Source organism: Cygnus atratus, chromosome 1, assembly GCF_013377495.2.
Source record: "Cygnus atratus isolate AKBS03 ecotype Queensland, Australia chromosome 1, CAtr_DNAZoo_HiC_assembly, whole genome shotgun sequence".
Classification (NCBI taxonomy): Eukaryota; Metazoa; Chordata; class Aves; order Anseriformes; family Anatidae; genus Cygnus; species Cygnus atratus.
Genome location: NC_066362.1, coordinates 153,180,049 through 153,202,770, shown reverse-complemented (window position 1 = coordinate 153,202,770; position 22,722 = coordinate 153,180,049). Strand labels below are relative to the sequence as shown.

Here is a 22,722-nt window from a genome sequence, read left to right as displayed (position 1 = left end):
TACAGTGCCCCACAATACCTTAAGTGTGCCTAAACTGCCACCTGTTGTTCTGTAGCTCAGAATTTTTGTTTCTTCGGAAGTGTTGCATTTTAGTGAACTTTGAATACATTACAGTCTGTAGATAAGAATGTGTTTCTGCGCCCTAGCCCCTGGAATTTCATGCATCAAAATACACAACTCTGCGATAGACAAGCTCTGTTTACTTACGCCAATTTTCTTATTTGTTTCATGAGGTGGTTACATAATGTTCTCATCAATTTCTTTGCATGCTTTTCCTCTTGCAAAGACCTGTAATGATTGCTGAGGCAGTTGTTCAAAATAAATGTGTTTATTGCATACGCTTTCAATTGACCTATGATTTGAGCCTTCAAAATAGAAGATAATGCAAAGATGATGGTCATTCTGGGTACTTATGTAATTTAATGTAAAACCCAGCCTGAAAAGGACTTATCCTGTAGGAAATAGACTATAGGACTATTCAAGGTATCACCTGCAGAGTGTAGAAATTTATCAAATCTGTTCAGAATGGTTTTTCAGTAAGGGAAGTTTTATTCTGTGACCAGATTAGTGTGACTCTTCTAATGTTAATAGGCTGTTCTGACACGGGGGAGGGGGAAGCTTCCCTGGTTAGCTCATTTAATTAAAACTCAGTTCCCAGTTAATAGTACTATGTACATGCTTCTATCTCCAGTTCAGTATTCCTTTTTTTGGTATAGATTTGGCCTGGATTAGATACACAGATTTTTGTGCATCACTGAAAGTATGGATAAGGAAAAGCAAAAAGTATTTAACAAATAAATTTGATGCATTAATTTCCCTTCTCTCACCTATTCTTCCCCACATCACTTTTTTAATTAGTCTTCGAGGTGCTCTGTAGTTTCCAAATTGAATAATAAATACTTTTTTCAATCTTCTGTAGCTGACTGGAAATACAGGCACGCTGGCTTGATGGCGCTCTCAGCCATTGGAGAAGGTTGCCACCAACAGATGGAGGGAATTTTAAATGAGATAGTTAATTTCGTTTTGCTGTTCCTTCAGGATCCTGTGAGTCTAATACTTAATTATTTCAAAACATTTTCATTTCTGCTCTTGTGACTACTACTTAACCATTCGAGGGTATTACTTTTTCAGCATCCAAGAGTGAGATATGCTGCTTGCAATGCTATTGGACAAATGGCAACTGACTTTGCACCTGGCTTTCAAAAGAAATTTCATGAGAAGGCAAGTAGTAGAACAGTACCAAAAAAAAAGTAAAATTTTGTCCCATCCAGAAACTTGTTTTTCTGAAAATAAACATTTCTGTTTCAGGTGATAGCAGCTCTTCTGCAAACCATGGAGGATCAAGGCAACCAGCGTGTTCAAGCCCATGCAGCTGCAGCACTCATAAACTTCACTGAAGACTGTCCCAAGTCACTGCTTATTCCGTATTTGGATAATCTAGTGAAACATCTTCATTCCACTATGGTGATAAAATTACAAGAGGTATAATACACTGAACAAACGTAATTGGTAGCATATGTAGAATAGCTGAACTATGACATCTGATGTAAACCAGTAGTTAGATCTTCTGGTGTTACAAGCTAATGAGAATGAGATACATATAAGAGCATGTTTTTAGATTCTGCATGCTTTTTAAAGCACATATTTTAATGAAATATAACACTTCATTCTTCTTCTCTTCAAGTTGATACAGAAAGGCACTAAGCTAGTTTTGGAGCAAGTTGTGACTTCAATTGCATCGGTTGCAGATACAGCAGAGGAGAAGTTTGTTCCCTACTATGACTTATTTATGACTTCTTTAAAACACATTGTTGAGAATGCTGTTCAGAAGGAGCTAAGACTTTTACGAGGAAAAACCATTGAATGCATCAGTCTAATTGGTCTTGCTGTTGGTAAAGAAAAGGTAAGATCTTATCTATTGTCTAAACATATTTTAAAACAGCCATGTTTTTTGTGATGTTCGCTTTAAATTGACATGATTACTTGTTAAACGTAGTTATGTTGTTGCTGATTTCCATGTTTGCATTCCTGTTCTATTCTCTGGTAACTGTCTTTCTGTTCAGGTTCACAAATTCAGAAGTGAATCTTACAAAATACATCAACTTAAGTTATTGTTTTATTGGACAATGTTGAAAATGTGTTTTCTTTCTTTTTGTTTTAAGAGGCATACTGGTGCATCTCGTTTAAGCGGGGTCATAATAGTGGCTAAAATCTATATAGTTAAAAGGAAGCTTAGCATAAGGATTTTTTTATTTGTATTTACAGGCGGAGTCCTGGAAAAGTTTGAATGTGCTTGTTATAGAACCGGTAGTAGTAATTTGTCATGATGCTTGATGTATTTGGCAGGGTTTTTTTCTTGTTGATATACTGGTTAAGATGTGTGTCTGTAAAAGTGCCAATACAGCGAAGCTTAAGACTAGAATCACTTGGTGATGCTTCCAGAAAAAAGTGTTTTTACTTGTATCATTTCAGTCTATTTCAAGATATAGCTTGCCTTGATAGCGTGTTGGACATAAACACTCAAATTGTTTGGTGTTAAGATTCAGGCAAGTGCCCTTTTAATTTGCCTTCAACACCGCTTTTTCCCACATCTAGTTTATGCAAGATGCATCGGATGTAATGCAGCTGTTGCTGAAGACACAGACAGACTTCAGTGATCTAGAAGATGATGACCCACAGGTATGTTAAAATTGCCTTTTTTATAGTGCATATCTTGTGGTTAATATTTAAAGTGTTCTTTGTAATGGGATATTCCTTAAAGGGGGGAAAAAAGTAGTTACAGCTTCAGGCTAACTGTTCAGCACATCTCTTAGGAAACTTAAGATTCACTGCCCTGAGAGGTCCTTAGAATCTTTCACAGAAGTGTGTATAGGAGGTCAGACTTCCAGGAACTGTGTTTCATGACGAGACTTCATCATGTGAGCAATCATTCCTTGTCTATTAGCTACTACTTTATCTGGCATTGTATGACTTACTCACTTGCTGTCACCTTCTTATAATAGTTCCAGAAGTTTCATTAGACAGCTGTCAAAATGAGCAAAACTATTTTGACTTGTGCAACTGCTAAAAAGAAATCCACTTAAACCACAGTGTTACAGTCTTGTGCTCTGTTTGCTATTTTCAGGAATGAGGTTCAGCAGGATCATTTAAATTCAGGAAATTATTCGTTTCAGAGAGAAATTCTTTTGATGACAGTCATGATTGCCTTACAAGTACATTTTACACTGCCATATTTTAACATGTATAGCATCTTTGATAAGAGATACTGTCAATGCGTTGTTATGAATATAGTCTTGGGGGAGAGTTCTTTTAAAGTTTAATTTTTACATGGCATGCATATTGAATTTGGTTTTCTTAGTCTTCTCTTTGAAATACATTTTATGCACTGCCAACATTCTCAAAAAAAAAGTCCTGTTGTATAATGTACTTTTATGATATCCTTTTAAATATGCATTAAAATAAAAAAATGGGACATGCAAATTCTGACTGTATTCTTTCTTATAGATTTCTTACATGATCTCAGCATGGGCCAGGATGTGTAAAATTCTTGGAAAGGAATTTCAGCAGTACCTTCCTGTTGTCATGGGACCTTTAATGAAGACTGCATCCATTAAACCTGAAGTAGCTCTCTTAGACAGTAAGTTTTAAGCTAATGTTTTACTTAAAATGATATGACATTACTTTCAGTGTTTTTCAAGATTATAATTACTTTTTTTAATAACAGCACAAGATATGGAGAATATGAGCGATGATGATGGTTGGGAATTTGTAAACCTAGGAGATCAGCAGAGTTTTGGAATTAAAACTGCAGGCCTTGAAGAAAAAGCAACTGCATGCCAGATGCTGGTGAGTAATAGGGCGGTCTTAGTGATCTGTGTATTCCTGGACAATCAAGTCTTGAAACCAAAATCTATAACATCGAATAAATCTATAACTATCGAATTAAAAAGTTCTTTTCTTTTGGTGATAGTGTTGAGTTTGTATTTCAGGCATTAATTATCCTGTTTACTTGATTAAAGATATTTTTAGAGCTTAAGTTTTTAAGATGAATATCAAGTGTTAGCAAAACTTTGACAGAATTGAAGATGTTAAAGAATTGTACTTTTTTTGCAAATACTGATGTTTCTGAATTGTTTTTATTAAAAAAGCATGCGTTAAGAGTGAGAAATGATGTTGCTATCAGGGTTTCTTAAACTGCCACAGTTTGAGGGGGTAAGTAGATTGCTGCACATTAAATTCCAATCTTTTAACTGTCTTTCTCCCCATTCTGTAATTTAAAAATGTTAGTAAAGGTATTTTCCATTAAAGGTGACACCTCAATATTTTGTTTCAGGTTTGCTATGCAAAAGAGCTAAAGGAAGGGTTTGTGGAGTACACAGAACAAGTTGTAAAGCTGATGGTTCCCTTACTGAAGTTCTATTTCCACGATGATATCCTATTAATGAATTCGACTGTGAAAATGGAAACATAGTTTGGAAGAATCAGTCTTGGTTGCTATTTCCTAAATTAATTGAAAGTGTTAGTGTTAGAATATTCTGTTGCTTTATAGCAGATTTAGGGGAGGGAATGTTGGTTTACATATGCCTTTAGGAAACAAATCCTAGCTTTCCCCCTTAGTTTCTTTTAAGTAAGCTTATCTGTAACATTAAAAGCAAACAGTACAGAAAGTGTTCTTTGTGTCAACAAACTGAGGCAATTTGAATAGCTTTCCTGTTTGAAATGGGCTTGAAACAATGTCTAAATAGCAAATAGTTTAATTTTTTCCTAATCTTAATACGTATGTAATTAAGAAATTAAATGCATTAGAGTGTAATAAAAAATCAATTTCAAGTAGGAAATTAATGTCATTATAGTGAGTGGTGCTTGCATTCTAAGGCTTTGTTGGCCTTGGTCGTTTTATTTCCTTAATAATAAAACGTGTTCGAGTGGCAGCAGCAGAGTCGATGCCCCTCCTCCTTGAATGTGCTAGAGTTCGCGGGCCAGAGTACCTCACACAGATGTGGCACTTCATGTGTGATGCGCTCATCAAAGCGATTGGGACAGAACCAGATTCAGATGTTCTCTCAGAAATAATGCATTCTTTTGCAAAGGTAACTTTCTTTTTCTCACAAATTATGTGGCAGTACTGTTGATAGCTTTTTAAGGTAAGAAAGTATGTGTTTCTGCCTGGAAGAAATGCAAGGCTATGTCTACATTTTTGCTCTGATTTTTCTAGCTCTACATTGGTATTTTGAATGTTTGGGCAGGGAGGAAACGGGGGATAAATAAGTATTAACCTAAAATAAATACCAGGCTTGTTTATTTTAATCACAAACCACTTGAACAATGTAGGTGAAATGTGCAGTGATACTGTGCCTTATTTGATTAATTTGAGAACTGATCACAGCATGACAGCTCTATTAGTGTTATTTCTGCTAATGATCACTTAGTGTGCATTAATATTCTCTGCATGTTTTAGATTTCATTGAGACTGCTCAGGTACCTTAAATCTGAATAACTGATCATTTTCTTTCACTAGTGCATTGAGGTAATGGGGGATGGATGCCTTAACAACGAACACTTTGAAGAACTTGGAGGAATATTAAAAGGAAAACTAGAAGAGCACTTTAAAAATCAAGAATTAAGACAGGGTAGGTCAGCATAAATTTCTGTTAATGTAGAATCATAGTAGCTGTTCTTTAAAGCAGAACTTCCAATCATTTCTGAACACAAAAATGCTTAGTTGGGATTTCTTTAACTTGCATATTTATACAAGGCAGTTGGATTTTGAAACAACAAAATCCACTGAATTACATTTGTAAGCTCTGGGAGGATGAAGATAGTGTAATTTGCAGAAATACTGTAGTAGATTAATTAAAACTTGGTGGACAGATTACCTGAAGATGGCACTTGTGTCTGTGGAGTTGTCACTTCTGTGTCTTTTCATCTGAAGACTTTGCAGTTTTAAAGCAACAGTGGTGTCTTATTTCTATACTTTTTTGTCCTTGTGAACATGTTTCATGTTCTTTTACATGTTACTAGTCTGAGGTGTGTCATTGTATTTGTTTTTCTGTGAAAGCTCTTTGAAGTTTCATAAAGACAGAAAATTCCTGTTGCATCTTCAGATAGTGTTTCCCATTTTCTAAATTTGTTTCTGAATCTGTTTTTCCTTTCACAAGCTTCTTAAGTATATGTAGTAATTTAATTGTTTATCATTTCTTTTTAATTTAGTGAAAAGACAAGATGAAGACTATGATGAACAAGTTGAAGAGTCATTACAAGATGAAGTAAGTTGGTTTGGGTAGTTTTTCCCCTCATAAAGTACCAGGATGGAAATGCATTAGAGATATGACATGCAACTCAAAGTATAGTGCCTACTCTCAGAATTATTTCTTCCTGGGAGAATGCACTGTTGTCATATTCCTTCCAGAAATGGGTCACGCTGTGCATGTGAGTTGGAAAACACCAAAGGTTTCCTTGTCCAGTATACTGAGAGAAGAATTTCAGGATCTAGCTTTTCACTTCATCCTCTCAAGCAATTCTTCTCATAACTTTTTCTTAAGTAGTCTGTCAGATGCTTTTGTGATAATCCAAGGCCCACCCTTGCTGACTTACTTTCCTTTGTGCCTTATTACCTAGGTGGCTCTTAATCTTTGAGCCATACCTCTGATACATAGACACATGAGATCAGGAGCCCGTCTGAAAAAGGGATAGCCTTAAAATAGTATCACAGGAGGACAACAGAATGAACAGCTGGCGTATTGTTTTCTTAGGAGACAATACCAAAATAACTACTTATCCTCTAAGATACCGAGCCGCCTTTAGGTTGAAGTAAAGGTGACTCTAGAAAAGATACAATAATTCTGTTAATCTCTCCATACTAATGATTTAATAAAGAATAAGTTACTACTGTGTATAATGAGACACAGAGGATACTCAGTAAATTTAAGAAAGATTTTTGCCACATGATGCATAATTAGATTGTTAAGCTTGACTACCTGAATTCACACTGTTTGCAGACTCCAGAATATATCCTAACAAATCAGGTACCTATGTGTAAATACATTCTTAAATAATGCATTTCTTGTGCCCTTTTCCTTTGGGAACTTTAGGCTTGCATTTAAAAGGATAGAATTCTGGCAACTGCATACTGCTTGGGATCAAAAACAACAAAAAGCCCACAGTTCAAGTCTTGAATCAAAAGCCTTTCCTGATTTTTTTCTCCCTTTCTTATTTGTAGTGTTTGGTCTTTCTTCTTAACTGTCACTCTATAGTGATAAGGAGAGAAAATGCTAGCAAACAGAACCATTTCAAGAGAAGCTGTATCCATACTCTGCAACAGAGTTGCAAGGCATTTTTAAAAATGTTTTAATTCGTATTTGCTGTTGTTTTTTGAAGACTGCGAGGAGGACTTGTCTGTGTTGCTTTGTGAAAGGAGGCGTAGGACCAGAATGTCACTTGCCATATGGACAGAATTAACACGTAGTAATGAACAACATTTGGTTATACATCTTCAGTCCCAGAATGTGTATGTAAGCACTTACCTCAAGGCAGCAGAAATATTAAGGGGTACATAAAGGCAATGACAGAAGTCAAGAAAGAAAGATACTGAAACAGTAATGTCAATCATATATCCAGATACAGCCCTGGCTTAGGCAGTAGCTTTTTTTTTTGATTTGATGTAGGGTAGGAGGAGGCATACATTATGCAAACATAATAGATGCATAGGGATAGAGTTATTGGCTATTAGTAAAATAAATAAATAATTTTTTTAAATCCATACCAGGCCAGATGGACCTTGTGATATGCTGAGCTGCAGCAGTTCTTTCTCTCTATTTTAATTTGTGCATGTGTTCCAGAGTTACTGCTTAAATTATGCCTTGGCAATGCAGAAGTTGGCTAAACAGTGAGGGTTTAAATATCATGTTGTGGCAGGCTGCCTGTTGCATGAGAAATAGTTATTAGTTTCTCACTAGGGACCAGAAACTACCTGTGTTCTGTTTTCCCTGCCTGTGAAAGGATAAACTGATTAAGGGAACCATGCAGAGTACAACAGAACAAAGTCAAATGGTTTTCCCAGCACAAGCATGTCTAAGGTTGCAGTCCTCACTTGCAGATATGACGTGAGTTAATAGCTGAATCTGTGCAATGAATGTTTACTTCACCGGTTTGATTCGTTAATTAGGCAAGGTGAAAAATGAAGCTAAAGGATAAGAGGAGAAGATTAATACTCCTCGTATTTTTACCACATTCTAGCACAAAGGCAGTTATCTGTTTACTTTTCAATAAAAGCTTTTACAGTATATGTAAGCTCCAGAAGAGGAGAAGGGCCTTCTGTTTTCTGTAAAGGGAATCCACTGAAGCATTTGTCTTAACTTTTCCATCCCTGAGACGAACCTACGAGTCCTAGATGATTGAGTCCTAGACGATTGGATGCTCTTAAGTTAAATAGCAGCGGACTTTAACCTTAAAGCAAGAGTTCAAAATATTGGACTTAAAAAGACTCTTTACAAAACCAAATCATTAAACAGCTTTCTTTTATTAGTTTAGAGACCTTAGGGTTTCATGTGATTTTCTGGTGTATTAAAGATCACTGGTCTCAATGTGAGTTGTATCCTTTTCCTATCAGGATGACAGTGACGTTTATATTTTGACTAAAGTATCCGACATTTTGCACTCAATATTCAGCAGTTATAAAGAGAAGGTGCTGCCGTGGTTTGAAAGGCTACTTCCACTAATTGTCAACTTAATTGTAAGTACCTAATTTTCCTTTTTACTGTCTTTTTTTGTTGTTCGTTTTTCTCCTGAATGCGCAGTAGGTATTCCGTGCTGACATCTCAGAGAACTTGGTAGATAGGATGTAGCAGTTGTTTTACAAAATAGAGGCATTTCAAGGTTTAGTCCAGGTCTAATATGAAGTCACACCATGCTTTTTTTTTTTTAAAAAAAAATGCCCTGCTATGATAATTATAATTTCTGTGTTGCAAGATCTAGGATCTCTGACACAACTATTTTTAGAAATTTAATTTTCCTGGGAGTGTCTGATATTCTCTAAAAGGGATTTTAAGAAGGGAGCCAAAAAAAAAAGCATGGCAGACTATTGGGAAAAATTGAGAATGGAATAGGTAATGGAGCATGAAATGCAGGTAAAGGATTTAGCCAAAACCATTATTCTTTTAATTAGCTCAGATATTCACCTGGATTTTATGTTAACAATACTGCTGCAACTATCACTATAGAAATTGGTGTGCTTGTAGAATTAATTTTAATCCAGGAAGAATTTAACAAAAATGCTAGACCACTGTTACTATAACACTGTGATTGTTTTGTTGATACAATCATTGACTGTACAAAACTACCTGTTTTAAGGTGGCTTCAGTATTACCTGTTTTTGCTGCAGTGTCCGCAGAGGCCATGGCCGGATAGGCAGTGGGGGCTGTGCATTTTTGACGACATCGTGGAGCACTGCAGCCCCTCTTCGTTCAAGTACGCTGAATACTTCCTGAGGCCGATGCTACAATCAATATGTGATAACAGCCCGGAGGTTAGGCAAGCAGCTGCCTACGGTGTTGGAGTTATGGCACAATTTGGTGGGGACAGCTATCGTCCTTTTTGCACAGGTATGTGTGTTCGCTTGGTAAAACGATTTGAATGTGTGATCCTGTGCGCAACGCTCTCCCCACAACCCTACACATACCACCGCCACCACCCCAAAATAAAGTACCGCTCACCTTTGGTTAATGAGGTCTTAGCTCTTTGGCAATGAAAACCTGCCAGTATGAGCTCTGTGGTAGACTGATTATTATTAAAGTACCTGAATTCTGTCGGTTGATGATGCACTTAATAGCATTTCTGTTTTCTGCTTAGCACATTTGATTTACATAGATTTTTAAAAATATAGTCTGTGCAGATGCTTATTTCTTAAGAAATACCTTTCTTGTACATGTCTTTTTAAATTGTCCACAGAAATGCTTCCTAAAAGACTTTTTTGAAAATTCTTCCATAAACTTTTGTCTTGTCCCAGTACTAGAGGAGTACAAACTGAGGTCAGGACTGTTCTGACTTTGGAGTTTTGGTGGTGTTTTTTCAGCTGTTGAAGTCTCATTTTGTCATTCATTAGACTTCACCTTGGCCAACTTTAAACCTTCTTCATATTTGGACAAATAATTCTTGACTAAGCCCAGACACCTGCCGTCACCTTTAGTTGGATGTTTAGATAAAATAACCTTTTTATTTTACGGCATACAGCTTATTAGCAGGCATCTCAAAAGCATTTTAGATACAACTATACATATAAGAACTTCGTGATTTATTTTAATAGATGAAGATCAGCTGTGATTAGAAACAAACTAAATCCATGGCATGAGAAGCTATCTACCCCATAGGTTTTACTGTCTTCTCTGAAAACATCATGTTTGTGAGCTCTTATTTATAACTTAATTTCTTTACTGATTAATATATGGTGTTAGCATATTGATTTTCTGCAACTTTGTAGCAGTGTGTTAAAAACTCGAGACAGTTCAGAAAAAGCAGATTTCAATTTGGATATTTCTGGCACTCAGATGAAAAAGATAGGAATCTCTAGAACTTGTTAATGGCACAGGAGCTACTTTATGGTGAAACTAAGAATTAAAAATAGAGTTAGTAAAGAATAAAAAAGTAAGATTAAAGGGGGAAAAACTACAACAAATCAAGTAGCTAAGGGGGAAAATAAATAAGTTTACAAGGTTACAATTTATGGGACTGTCAACATTGCTCCTATTTCTTGGTTCTAACCTCATGAAGTTCAACAAGGGCAAGTGCAGGGTCCTGCACCTCGGGAGGAATAACCCCAAGCACCAGTACAGGCTGGGGGCTGACCTCCTGGAGGGCAGCTCTGCAGAGAGGGACCTGGGAGTCCTGGTGGACAGCAGGCTGACCACAAGTCAGCAATGTGCCCTTGTGGCCAAGAAGGCCAACGGTATCCTGGGCTGCATTCGGAAGAGTGTTGCCAGCAGGTCAAGGGAGGTGACCCTCCCCCTCTACTCAGCCCTGGTGAGGCCACACCTGGAGTGCTGTGTCCAGTTCTGGGCTCCCCAGTACAAGAGGGACATGGAACTACTGGAGCGAGTCCAGAGGAGGTCTATGAAGATGATGAAAGGATTAGGGCACCTGTAGTACAAGGACAGGCTGAGAGACCTGGGCCTGTTTAGCCTAGAAAAGAGAAGACTGAGGGGAGACCTCATTAATGTATATAAATACCTGACAGGAGGGTGTCAAGAGGATGGAGCTGGTCTCTTTTCAGTTGTGCCCAGTGACAGGATGAGAGGCAGCAGGCACAAACTGAAGCACAGGAGGTTCCAGCTGAATATGAGGGGCCATTTCACTGTGAGGGTGACAGAGCACTGGAACAGGTTGCCCAGAGAGCTTGTGGGGTCTCATTCTCTGATCTTCAATGGTCCCTTCCAACCTGGGCTGTTCTGTGATTCTTATGTTGGTAGAAGGATATAATCAGCTACTTTGTGTGAATACTGTATTAATCAAACACGTGTGTTTCTTCCTAAATCATGTTAGTGGCCTCAAGTCTTTTGGTGGAGTAAGATGACAGCGTAAATAGCCTTTACAAAAAATTATTATAGATGATGATAGTTATAGTTTTATAGTTAAAAGGTGGTGGGGTATTTTGGGGGCTTGTTCAGTTTGACTTGGTTTTTTTGAATTATCTACTGCAAAGTCTGTGTGAGAGAATAGATCTGTTTTCTAGACAGGAAAAAAAGTCTCCTAAATTGTATGGAGAAGATAACGCTGATTTGGGTGTCTTACTAATCTTATGGCTGCAAGGACACATATGGATGACACAGTCATCCATTACTACTAAGCAGTATGAGGAAGCACAGATGAGATTTAGCTCCAGTAGTCATGATAGCCTGAGGCGTAAACTGCAGACTCAGTTTGTCTGGACATTGCAGACTTCTGTGAAACAAGCTCTGCTTTACGGAGAAGTCTCATTATCCTGCATTCAGTACACAGGCTCATGGTTCTACTGACCAATGTTCCTGTGGTTCTGTAATAACCAACCCTGTAAAAGTATCTTCTTGTAGCTTAGGGTTAATATTTTTCCAGAGCTGCTGAATTCTTCAAAAATCAAATTCAGTAAGGGCAGTATACCAAAGTGTCACAGTGTATTACTTAACTGCAAAGCTTACTGATGAAAATCAAGTAGTGTGAGATCTCACTCTTCAGTAGTTGGAGTTATTTTGAAGTGTGCCTTCTGCACAATTCCACAACCTGTTTTCTGTGCTGGTATAGAATTTTACAGGTTTAGGATTGTATTTTTAGCAGAACATCACAGGGACAGTTCTTCCTGCTCTTAGGGTGCTTCTGAAGGCTGCATGGACAGAAGTAACTAAAAATGTGACATGAATGCTCATTAGAAGTATGTATGTGGTTACCTACGTGACTATTTTAAATAAAATAATTATTAACCTTGCAAGAAAATGGGTATTTTTCCGTGAAGTTTGATTTTTGCGATTTAAACCATGCCAGGTGGATTCACCAGATGAGATTAGTTTTGAGTTTTTCCTAGCACACCATTTTTTGGGGTGATGGTGGGGCAGGGGCATGATATATGTATGTCCATATATATATTTGTGTGCGTATGCACATGCGATAGGTGTACAGCAGGCAGGCACTTTGGACATGCACTGCAGTCCAAATTAAAGTGAATGTCACTGTTCTAGTGCTTTTCATCATCTATGTTTATAAAAGCTGTTAGATAACAAACATCTGTTTTAATCTATTTTTTAACTATAAATTACAATGTCTTGTAGGTTGTGTGAGTACAGCCGAGAGACTGAAGTTTTTTTGTAAAGCAAACCCAAACTTTTGCAGTAGCTGTTCCCTTGTGTTTCTTTGCGTAGCTCTATCTATGTCTTTTACGCAGCATTGAGCAGGGAAGAACCTAAAAGCAGTGGGACATCGGCATGACTGGAGTAACAGGGTGGTAGCGGAGCATTGGGATGGATTTTGGTGCTTGGGTGACAAGAGAAACCACCACAACCTAGTTCATAGACCTTGTGTAATATATGCAGTTATCTCATGTAGACTTTGTTGGTGAAATATAACTTGATTGTGCATTTGTGCATTAAATTTTATTCTTTTGTTGTTTAACAATTAGAAGCGCTTCCTTTGCTGGTGAGAGTCATTCAGTCACCAGATGCCAAAACCAAAGAGAATGTCAATGCAACAGAGAACTGCATTTCAGCTGTAGGAAAGATAATGAAATTCAAGCCAGACTGTGTAAATGTTGAAGAAGTTCTGCCACACTGGTTATCATGGCTTCCACTTCACGAAGATAAAGAAGAAGCTGTTCATACTTTCAATTATCTGTGTGACTTAATTGAGAGGTAAGGTGAACTCCTGATGTTAAGCACAAAACAAGCTTGTTTGCAGGTTGTTTGTTTGTATTCATTTTCTAAAACTGAGAAACTGTCAGATTAACCTATGAATGCTTTAGAGAAGTTAATTTACAAAGTTGTAACTGAGCCTTCCAGTGTGTTATTACTGTTCTATAAACAGTCACTGTTCTCATCCTAACATGTCTTGAAAAAAATCCTGGCAGCTTTTTATATGTACATGATGGGAGCATATCAGCTGGGAACTTATGAAGGAAGTTTCAGGCAAACTTTTGATACTCTGCTTCTATCTCAGCACTGCCCAGGTGTTTTTACTTAGGGACGGCATGTATGCACTTGCAGTCTTGTTTTCATAACCTTTTAAAATAGCTTTGCACCTTTTTGATGTTGAATATTGACAAAACAAGAGTGTGAACTAGAGAAATAATAGATAATTTCATGACAGAATGTGTCTCCCTGAAGTCCGTAGTAATTTCAGTTACTGTTGAAAGCATCTTGTCCCAAAGCTTGTTCTTTATACTTGTGCTTCCTCCCGTAGGTCAGGGATGGGGGGCAGGGACTTCTGATGCAGGTGGAAGTTGCACTTGGTAATTGTGTACAGGAATTTCAGCTTCTGAATCATTATATAGTAGTCATGTTCTAGTTATTGGCTGATGCTAAGTATTATATCTTACTGGAAAAGTAGGAAGTAAGTCACTAAATAGGAAAGACTGTAGGAAAGCTATGTTAATACCATGTATCTGTCTAAAAATGGGTGGTGGTAACTGAAGGCTCTATACTGATAATAGCACAGTTGTATTGAGAAACCATAATAATACGTGTGTGTGTGCATGTCAGTACAGAAATTGGGATTTCTAGTACTAGCACACTTCTCTTGTCCGCGGCTCTGTGCAGATGGCTCAGCCTTGTTACGTACTTCTGCATTCACAGCCCCTGTGTTCTAGCAGTGGTAGGTGGCAGGGCTGGAAGTGGAACATGTTTTCCACCCAGATCCCTGGTTGCCAGCACTCCTCTACTCCAGCACTTGGCTGGGAAAGAGGGTGCAGAACTGTTTACTTGTGCTGTCAGTGAGAGTGCTGGCAGAGAGCTGAAGTCCCTGGTGCTCTCTGACACCAGCAGTACAACCTCTTCCCACTTCCAGCACTGAGAGGGAAAGAAAGAGGCCCTTTTAGGCAGGGTATTTCTGTCGCATTATTTACAGTTCCATCTGCATGGAACTCAACAGTTCCATAAAGTACAGAACTTCTTTCTGATAGCGTAGGCTGATTAAAGAATCAGCTGGTTAAATATTAACAGGAGAGGGAACATTCTGTCTGCAGGCAACAAAGCTATGCGTACTTACCAAGCTGAATGAAACTTAAATGTAAACAAGCAGCTTAAGAATAAGATGTTTCAGAATGACTCAACCTACATTTGAAATGTTTACCGAACTTTTTTAGTTAAGCACTGATTTATTTGTAATATCTATTTTGATCATAACAGCAACAACCCGGTTGTCCTTGGTCCCAACAACTCTAACCTTCCCAGAATATTCAGTATAATTGCGGATGGTGAAATTCATGAAGCTATTAAACACGAAGATCCATGTACCAAGCGGTTGGCTAATGTTGTTCGCCAAGTGCAGGTAAACACTTGTTTTCTTAGGTGTAAAAGGAACATTTAGGATCTGCTTTTGGATGTAAGCAAACCATTAAACCAGTTTTGAGAGCCTCGTCTCCTTAGAGAATGATGCTTCAACCAGTGATCATGGAAATCGCTGGACATTCCTAGAACCGTTACTGATAAAAATTGTAACTTTTGCACTTGGAAAAGGAATAAAGCCTGTCTTTTAATCTAAATTTCTCAGGTCCCTGTTAATTGGAAAAAAAAAAAAAAAGTCTTAAGATACACACAGCTAGATGGTTAACATGCTAGCCAGTATTAGGTTTTGGGTTTTTGTTTGTTTTTTTAATTATTTCCTTCTGTGAGTCAGAAATTGAAGTCTGGAGAGGAATCTGCCGATCTGTGTATCAGTGAACTCTACTGCAGAATTTGATCCACCCCATGGTTCCTGTAAGGGTCCCCAGCATCCTGTGGTGATTTACTAATAGAGCAGAGGCTTAATATCTTTGCTAGACGATGAGTGCAAACTACAAGTAATTTTACTGCTGGCCTCTTTAATCCAGAGTAACTATGGGCTTCTGTTCCACACTTCCCTACCTTTGGGGAACCACCTTAAAGTTCACTTCGTTTGTGCTGTACTGAGTACTTACGGTGCTGGGTGATAAGGATGTTGTCATTCTCAGTATTCACACGGCACCTCTCTGCAGTGTTGTAGGTGAGAGTGCGAATCAGATCTGATCCAGAGCCAGGTGCTGTCAGGTGGGCTTACTTGACAGTTGCAGCACCTAATGATAGAAAGTAGTGAGCATGACAAGCACATGGCCTGTCAAATGTGTGTGGGATTTGGAGCAGCGGCTATTCAGTTGTTGTCCATTGTACCTGGCATGCTGTGGCATGAACTCAGGTTCAGGAGTTCTAGAAACAGACTCATCCAAGTGAATCCTTCCCAAAATCCTGTATCAGCCTGTGAGATACAGTATGTTTGGTACAAAGTGACCTATTTTATTGAAACTCTGAGTTGAGGGCATGAAAATACAATGAAATGAACAAAAAATTCCAAGTGAAACTGATCCAAGTGGTTGCTGTAGATTCTCATTTCCAGATACAAATCCTTTGCTGTTAGTATTTAAAGTCAGGGTATAGAACTTAGGCTATGCCAGTACATTTGCTAAGTTTAACTTAAATGGTCAAAAGCAGCTAATTTTTCCACAATACAGTGGTATGTATGTGTATATGTTAATTGTGCATTGTTGGTTTTTTTTGTGTTGCTTTTGTAAAGTTGTTTTGGCCACGATTGATAGGAATGTCTAGGATGGAAATGAGTTCTGATTCAGTTAATTTACCTTCAGCCTGGGGTGGGGGGGGAATTAAAGCTCATGGTATGGGTGGTTTTGTTGGTGATAGTTCTTTGTTTTTAAGAATTGTAGTTTACTGTTACCTATCTTGTATCTCTCCACACATAATAACTTGATTTCAGCAGAGCACTGTAAATGTTTGTACCACGGTAGGGATTTTGAGGGCTGTGTAGTTGCTAACAGTCTCCTAGAATCTGTGAAGCAGCAGCAGGCACAAAGACTTTCTTCTGCAGTCATCTGAGTAAGCTGTTCCGTTGCCAGCCCCTGACATGAGTAACATTACAGTCATAGTTGGAATTAAATGCGAACTTCTTCCCTCGTGCTTAGGTGTTCTCATGCCAGAAATATTTCAGTGTAATATCGATTTAAAATTCAGAAATGCTGGAAGAGCACACTTAATTCTGCAGTACTCCACTGTACACTGAGAGTATAAAATGCCTAATCTTATTTAAAACAAACTAAACCTAAAAATAAAAAAATTCTTGAGGACTTTGTCTTCACAGAATTCAAAAGAATTAGAATCCATTTTTATTTTTTTAAATGTTAGAACAGGGCGCTTATAATAGCTGAAAGTATATCAAACTTGCAATAAAACAATCTTTTAAAATGTACTTAAAGATCACTGCTATTACAAAGGACAATCTAATGACCTAAAGCCAATCACATGCAATATTTTCTTTCCTGTCATTGTCATTCTAAGCCAAGGGCCAAGTAGTTTCAGCTTCTTTTGATAATCCAAAAAGTACTGTTTTCCAAACATCTTTTAATTTTCAGGATTTTCTGGTACCCTTAGCACCAGTTCCTACTGCTGGTGACTTTAAAAGCTAGCCTGTCAGCAGAGGACTCTGGTAGCGCACACGAGGTATTCTGAGGAAAAGGAGAGCGTGGGTTTAGGTTTACCTGGATAAATGGTGTATACATTCTCTGTGGGAGGCAATTTGCTGTTCTCTCTAAACAGTAATCCAGTGCGTCTGCAGCAGAATTTTACACACATACACACACAGTCACGCTGTAATCACAGTGCTTAGTTTTTCTGAAGGCGTTATTGATGCACCAGTACCTAAAAGATAATCTCGTATTTAAGAATGATTCAGTACTGCCTGAACGTTGATCTTCTAACTTGAGTGCAAGGCAGAGCAAATGGCTAGAATGAGGAGTCAATTTGTAATTTGACCCAGGTAGTTGCAGGGAGTTCCTAGGAGTTTCAGATCAATTACTCTTGGCGCTACTTAACCACAACTTGCCTCCATTGAGCATGTCACAGCATCTCTAATTGAACCTATGCAGAACTGTGTATAAACTGAAGATTTCAGTCTGTCCTTTGGCATATATATTACAGGGATAAGCCCAGTGAATGTTGAGCTCTCTCAGCATGTGAAAGCTTAGTGTGTGCTTTAGAAGCTTGTCAGCCTTCATAAACACGACTTCTTTCTTTTTTCCCTAGACATCTGGAGGACTGTGGACAGAATGCATATCACAGCTCAATGCAGATCAACAGGCAGCCATACAGGAGCTCCTGAACTCTGCTTGAAGGGCCTTAATTATCATCTGCAAGAAAACTAACTCCAAATAAATGTTTACCCTATTGTTTAGGTTTCTTTTGTTTCTTTTTTGAGTAAAACAGAACTGTAGTGCGTGTAGGCCATACTTCTGCAACCTACAGGCAGTGGCAGCAGGAAGAAGCATCCTTTCAGAACGGTGTTTAAATCGGTTTCTATCCCACAACACTGAAGAAGTTTCCTGTAAACCCTACAATAGCACTGAAGAGTATTTTTCTAACGGTATTAGCCATCCATATGATGGTGAAAGGGAAACAAGTTGAATTTTCTCATTAGACATAATGAATTAAGAAACAGCTTTAAGACCTTGTATTCAGCAGTAGATGTACGTTATAACAGATAAACATTTCTCTACATCTAGTGTTAATTGTATTAATTGGAGTGTGAGTCTTTGTAGGGTAGAAAGTGCCCTTCTGCCCAACAAGTTAGTAGATCAAAAGAAGAAAAACCGAAGACAAAAACATCGAGCATGAAGACCTCATTGATCGCACTTTCAGATTCCCAAAAACAACTTGTACAGTGACTCAATGAGGAAAGCTGTTCAGCTTCCAGCCCTTGAATGTGAAGTCTCTTTGGCATGTCTGACAGTATCTCATTCACTCCTCAATAAATGACATTGAAACACAAGAAGCTTGTGTAGAAGTCCAGTGATGTGTGGTTCTTTTAATTTCCTCTTGTGAAAAGATGCAAGTGACAAGCTATACAAGTCATGATTTTATATTTGAAACTTTGTATATTGTTGCCTATTGCAGATTTTATGCATTTTTTTGTTTCTTGACTTTTTAACAAATTTTTCACCCACGTGTGTAGAATGGAAACTTAACTGCATTCCTTTTATGACAGTAAACTTACATATCTTGACTTAAAAATGTTTATCATGTTCAGATGCAATTGCATTTCATAACTTATAAAATGTAGTGTTGTTCCAGCTGCAAATGTGCAACCCAGTGATGATATAGTAGTATGTATTTTATTTAAAGCAATCAGATATAATTGGTAGGCTGACCTGAAAGAATCAAAAACTGTTTCAGGGGTTTTTTAGTACTCCAAGAGCAATACACCATTTACCAGCTAACATGAAGCTAAAATAAACATAGAGTATCTGATTTCTAACAAAAGTCAGTGTGAAGTTTTTGTGCTTATATTAGTTCAAGATGTTAGTATTTGTGTTGATCTTTATAAGCTTCAGTTCTTTACTAGAGCATTTTTCAAGTCAATCTCGACAGTCCCTTAAAACATACACATCTTTTAAAAGAAGGTACAAGTTTCCTTCCTTTATAACAAGAAAATGCAGAAAGCTACATGTAATAAATTTGTAAGAGTTAGCTTAGTTTTGCCTCTGAAAGTTGTTTGAATGAAGTGACACAGAATGAGGTGTATCAAAAGCCATCCTAGATCATTATATCCAAATATTTCTGTGACTTAAAACTGTCTTAACCATATGGATTGACACTGTAGTTTGTTTAGAGGTAGCTGAAATAACACAACAAAGTACCTACAGCTCCAGTTCCCACTTTGTTAAATATTTTTAATCTTGTATTTGCAAAGTTCAAGTATTCGTACATCTGGAAAATGAATTCAAAACAGATACAGTGAGAGAACTACTAAGTCAGGTTATTTATCTCAAGCACTGATATTACAAAAATCAGCCAATTTCATACTCTTGATTTTTCCTGTATAAAGTATTCTTTGTTTGAATTTCCCCTAAAACATCTGTTTTTCTTTCTGCAGCTTTCTTATGCTGTTTCCTCAAAGCTTCAGGCGAATTTCTCTTTTCCTTTCTTTAGACTAACAGTAGGTGGAGAAATAGCAGTACGTGTGCTTTTATCCCTGAAACAGCATTGTCTGTCTCTTTCTGTGGAAACGTTAGAGTCGCTCTCCTGATGGAACAATTCTAATCTTCCTTGCAGCCCAGATAAAGGGGAAACAGATAGAAGCAGGAGCTGGGGTTGCTCTGCATGCCAGAGGTGGTGTAGAGCAGCTTTGTGCAGATGCTTCTGCCTTGTTAATAATAATGTTATCAAAGAGAAGAGCACTGAATCAGTTCCTTGAAGTGCGCAGAGGTCTCATCTTGCCTGTCCCCAATGAACTTGTTAGGGGTAATCCAAATCTTCTGTAGCGTTTTCTTAACTCATTGAGCCTTAAAAACTCTGAATTCACTTTTCACCAATTTAAAATCTCTGGATCTCAAACTAGTTTCTCAAGTCCCTTAGTTGATGCTTACAGGAATACAGAACTTCCTAAGCTACCAACCATTCTTTATCTTTCACAAGCAGTGAAGTGCTGTTGGCCAAACAATACGTAGTACAACAGAAGCTCTATTTGCAAGCATCAGAAAATAAAAAGCCCTTCTTAGGAAGGGCTCAGAGGAATCTGGCTGTGGTTATTGATAGGGGGAGGGGCATAATTTTATATCACCCATCTTTCTCATGTAGAACTCCAGATCGAGCTTCATTAAAATACTCAGCCACTGCATTTGGTAAGAGAAAGCACAACGAGCACTGTGCAACAGCAGCAGTCTGCTTTGGCAGAACAAAGAGGTACGAAACCCACCCAGGCGCCCAAGCAGAAGCGTTCCTTGTTTTTAGAAGCAGATCATCTGGAAGCTTAGGTGAGTCCCTGTCTAAGCTCTCATTTTCATTGTTACGAAGGTGAAACTACTTTTGTTTGCAGCTCTGGCTTGTTCACAAAAGCTATTAACGCAGATAAATATCCAGTCTCCTTTGCCTGGCTCTGTCTGAGTTGTAGAATTGGTGTTTTCGACGCAGGGTTTGTGTGCTGCTGGGGCGCGCTGTGTTACCTTTTCTCTGCAGAGACATCAGAGTGATCCTGAGAACATGGGTTGGTATTCCACACGGACCAGTTATGCCAAATGTTGGTTGTTTTCTACAAATCTAGATCTTTTAGTCTCATGTTATGAGTACAGGCGTGAGAGTAAGATATATGTTGCACAGCTGGAACTTTTTGATGAAATAAAGAATTAAGGAAGGAGAATTTCCTAATGACTCTGTTTATGTATGTATGTATGGGGTATGCATCTGCCTTTGCTCTTGACGTAGAGCTTTACTTTTGCCTTAGTGGTATCCATTGGGGTGCACACGTACACCAAGTCTTCCAAAGAGAGTGAGTATGAGTGAGAGTGGTACGAGTGATAATAAAGGCAAGTGTTTGCCACCCAATTCCTTTTTTCAACTGTGAAATATTTCACTGTGCATCTGTGGTAAGCAACCTTAGCTTTTGCTGTTTAATTATCCGCTCTTAATTTTATTTATTTGTCAGCTTAGCAATTGTGCGTAGTTACACAGGGTACGATCTGTTAAATTCTACGAAATGCATTTGTTGATTTCAAGGAAGCAGCAGACGGGGTCTATGCTTCTGCCTGGTAGAGATCCTGTTTCTTTTTTGATTATCACAAAGATGTTTGTATTGCTCCAAGGAAGAACGTCTCTCAGGACAGTTTATCATCTGTAGAGACTTCAGGGGTCTGGCATAAATATTGGGTAACAGTCGTGGGATTGATCTCATCTGATTCTATGTATCTGTTGCAAAGTTTGTATGCAAGCACTTGTCTGCAGCTTTCTTCAGTGAAGGAAAACAGATGTCTCGAGATCACGCCGTATTTCATCATAAGGAAGTGTTTGGTACCAAAGGAGACAACTATCTGAGGGCTACTGAGTTGGTGCTGATAGACAAGAAGTTGTTAGTATCTCTGGTGGTCCTCAGATTGTGTTTATAATTAGCAGTGTGATGGCTCACTGAATAGCCTCAGTGGCTGGATTTTCTGGAATATTTTTTCCCTACTAGTATAAATCAAAAAAAATGTTCTCCCTAAAAGTCAGACAGTCCCCCTCCTGCTTTTCACAAGCCATTGGGATGTTTCACGTTGACAAATTATCTGCTAATTAATCCCCATTCAAATGTGTGCTTTAAATGACACTCTTGTTTCCACAAGGTGTGAGTTACCCCCATTGGCATGTCCGTTTGTCATCAGGTTAGTTAGATTTTGGCTTATGTTAGCCTCTTGGTACCGGTAGCAGTACTATACCAAGTTCGTGCCTCCCTGCCACTACTGAATTCATTCTCACAAGAAAGAGGAAAGCTCAGCATACGTCTGGAAGCCTCTTAGCTGAGGAAGAGGTTTCTAAAGAATCTTCTGATGCAAAAGAGATGTAAGGAATGGGGGGACCTGTTCAGGACACGCGGAAGCTGTACGTTTCATGCCTTTACATACAAAATGCTAAGCTCTGTCACAGCATGGTTACCCCAGTAGAAAAGCTGGGGTTTGTTGCTTGAGTTTTAGGACGCGTTTTCTGTATCAGAGTGCTGGCTTTTCAAAGGCAGCACCTTGTGCCTTTACAGCCCATGAGGCCCAGCTGTTTGGTCTTTGTTACGTGTTCTCAAATTTTGCTTGCAAAATTGACTGATCGATTACTTGATAGAGAAGAAACCAAATACCCTCTCAGCTACTCAGGAGCAGCAGCCTGGCGTGACGATCTCAGCGGGTTGTTGTGAGGCTGGAGTTCACATGAAATTCACTCAACTCTTCGGTCTGAAGACAAAAAATGACAACTTCTGCTCTGAGGAGACTGTCCGCAACCTCTGTCCGACCTGTTCCTGTCATTGTGGTTCACACCTGCAACGTAACGTTCTCCGTATGTTTACAAGAATGGAAGGTAAGACCTAGTACGTTCAAGTCAGTTTTGATTTCTGTGGCTTTGCCTTCTCACTCAAGGTTGCCCATGACCTTTCTTCAGACTCAGGGAATTTTTGTAGCTGCTAAACCGTGAAATCAGTGGGTTCTTTGAGCTTGGTACCACTCTTGTTTTAAGAATT

At 38.3% G+C, this 22,722-nt stretch overlaps 1 protein-coding gene across 1 annotated transcript in view; it reads left to right on the top strand.

Annotated features, from left to right (window-relative positions):
* IPO5 (importin 5) overlaps positions 1–18,519 on the top strand; it is a 41,167-nt gene extending 22,648 nt beyond the window's left edge. Inside the window, exons 11-26 of the mRNA XM_035557043.2 lie at positions 920–1,044; positions 1,132–1,221; positions 1,309–1,482; positions 1,685–1,903; positions 2,596–2,679; positions 3,505–3,637; positions 3,725–3,846; positions 4,334–4,430; positions 4,918–5,090; positions 5,519–5,630; positions 6,211–6,266; positions 8,609–8,731; positions 9,380–9,599; positions 13,136–13,364; positions 14,856–14,997; positions 17,775–18,519. Coding sequence (XP_035412936.1) covers positions 920–1,044; positions 1,132–1,221; positions 1,309–1,482; positions 1,685–1,903; positions 2,596–2,679; positions 3,505–3,637; positions 3,725–3,846; positions 4,334–4,430; positions 4,918–5,090; positions 5,519–5,630; positions 6,211–6,266; positions 8,609–8,731; positions 9,380–9,599; positions 13,136–13,364; positions 14,856–14,997; positions 17,775–17,861 — 2,186 coding nt within the window. The 3' untranslated portion in view covers positions 17,862–18,519. The remainder of the gene's footprint in view (positions 1–919; positions 1,045–1,131; positions 1,222–1,308; positions 1,483–1,684; positions 1,904–2,595; positions 2,680–3,504; positions 3,638–3,724; positions 3,847–4,333; positions 4,431–4,917; positions 5,091–5,518; positions 5,631–6,210; positions 6,267–8,608; positions 8,732–9,379; positions 9,600–13,135; positions 13,365–14,855; positions 14,998–17,774) is intronic.
* Positions 18,520–22,722: the final 4,203 nt, after the last annotated feature.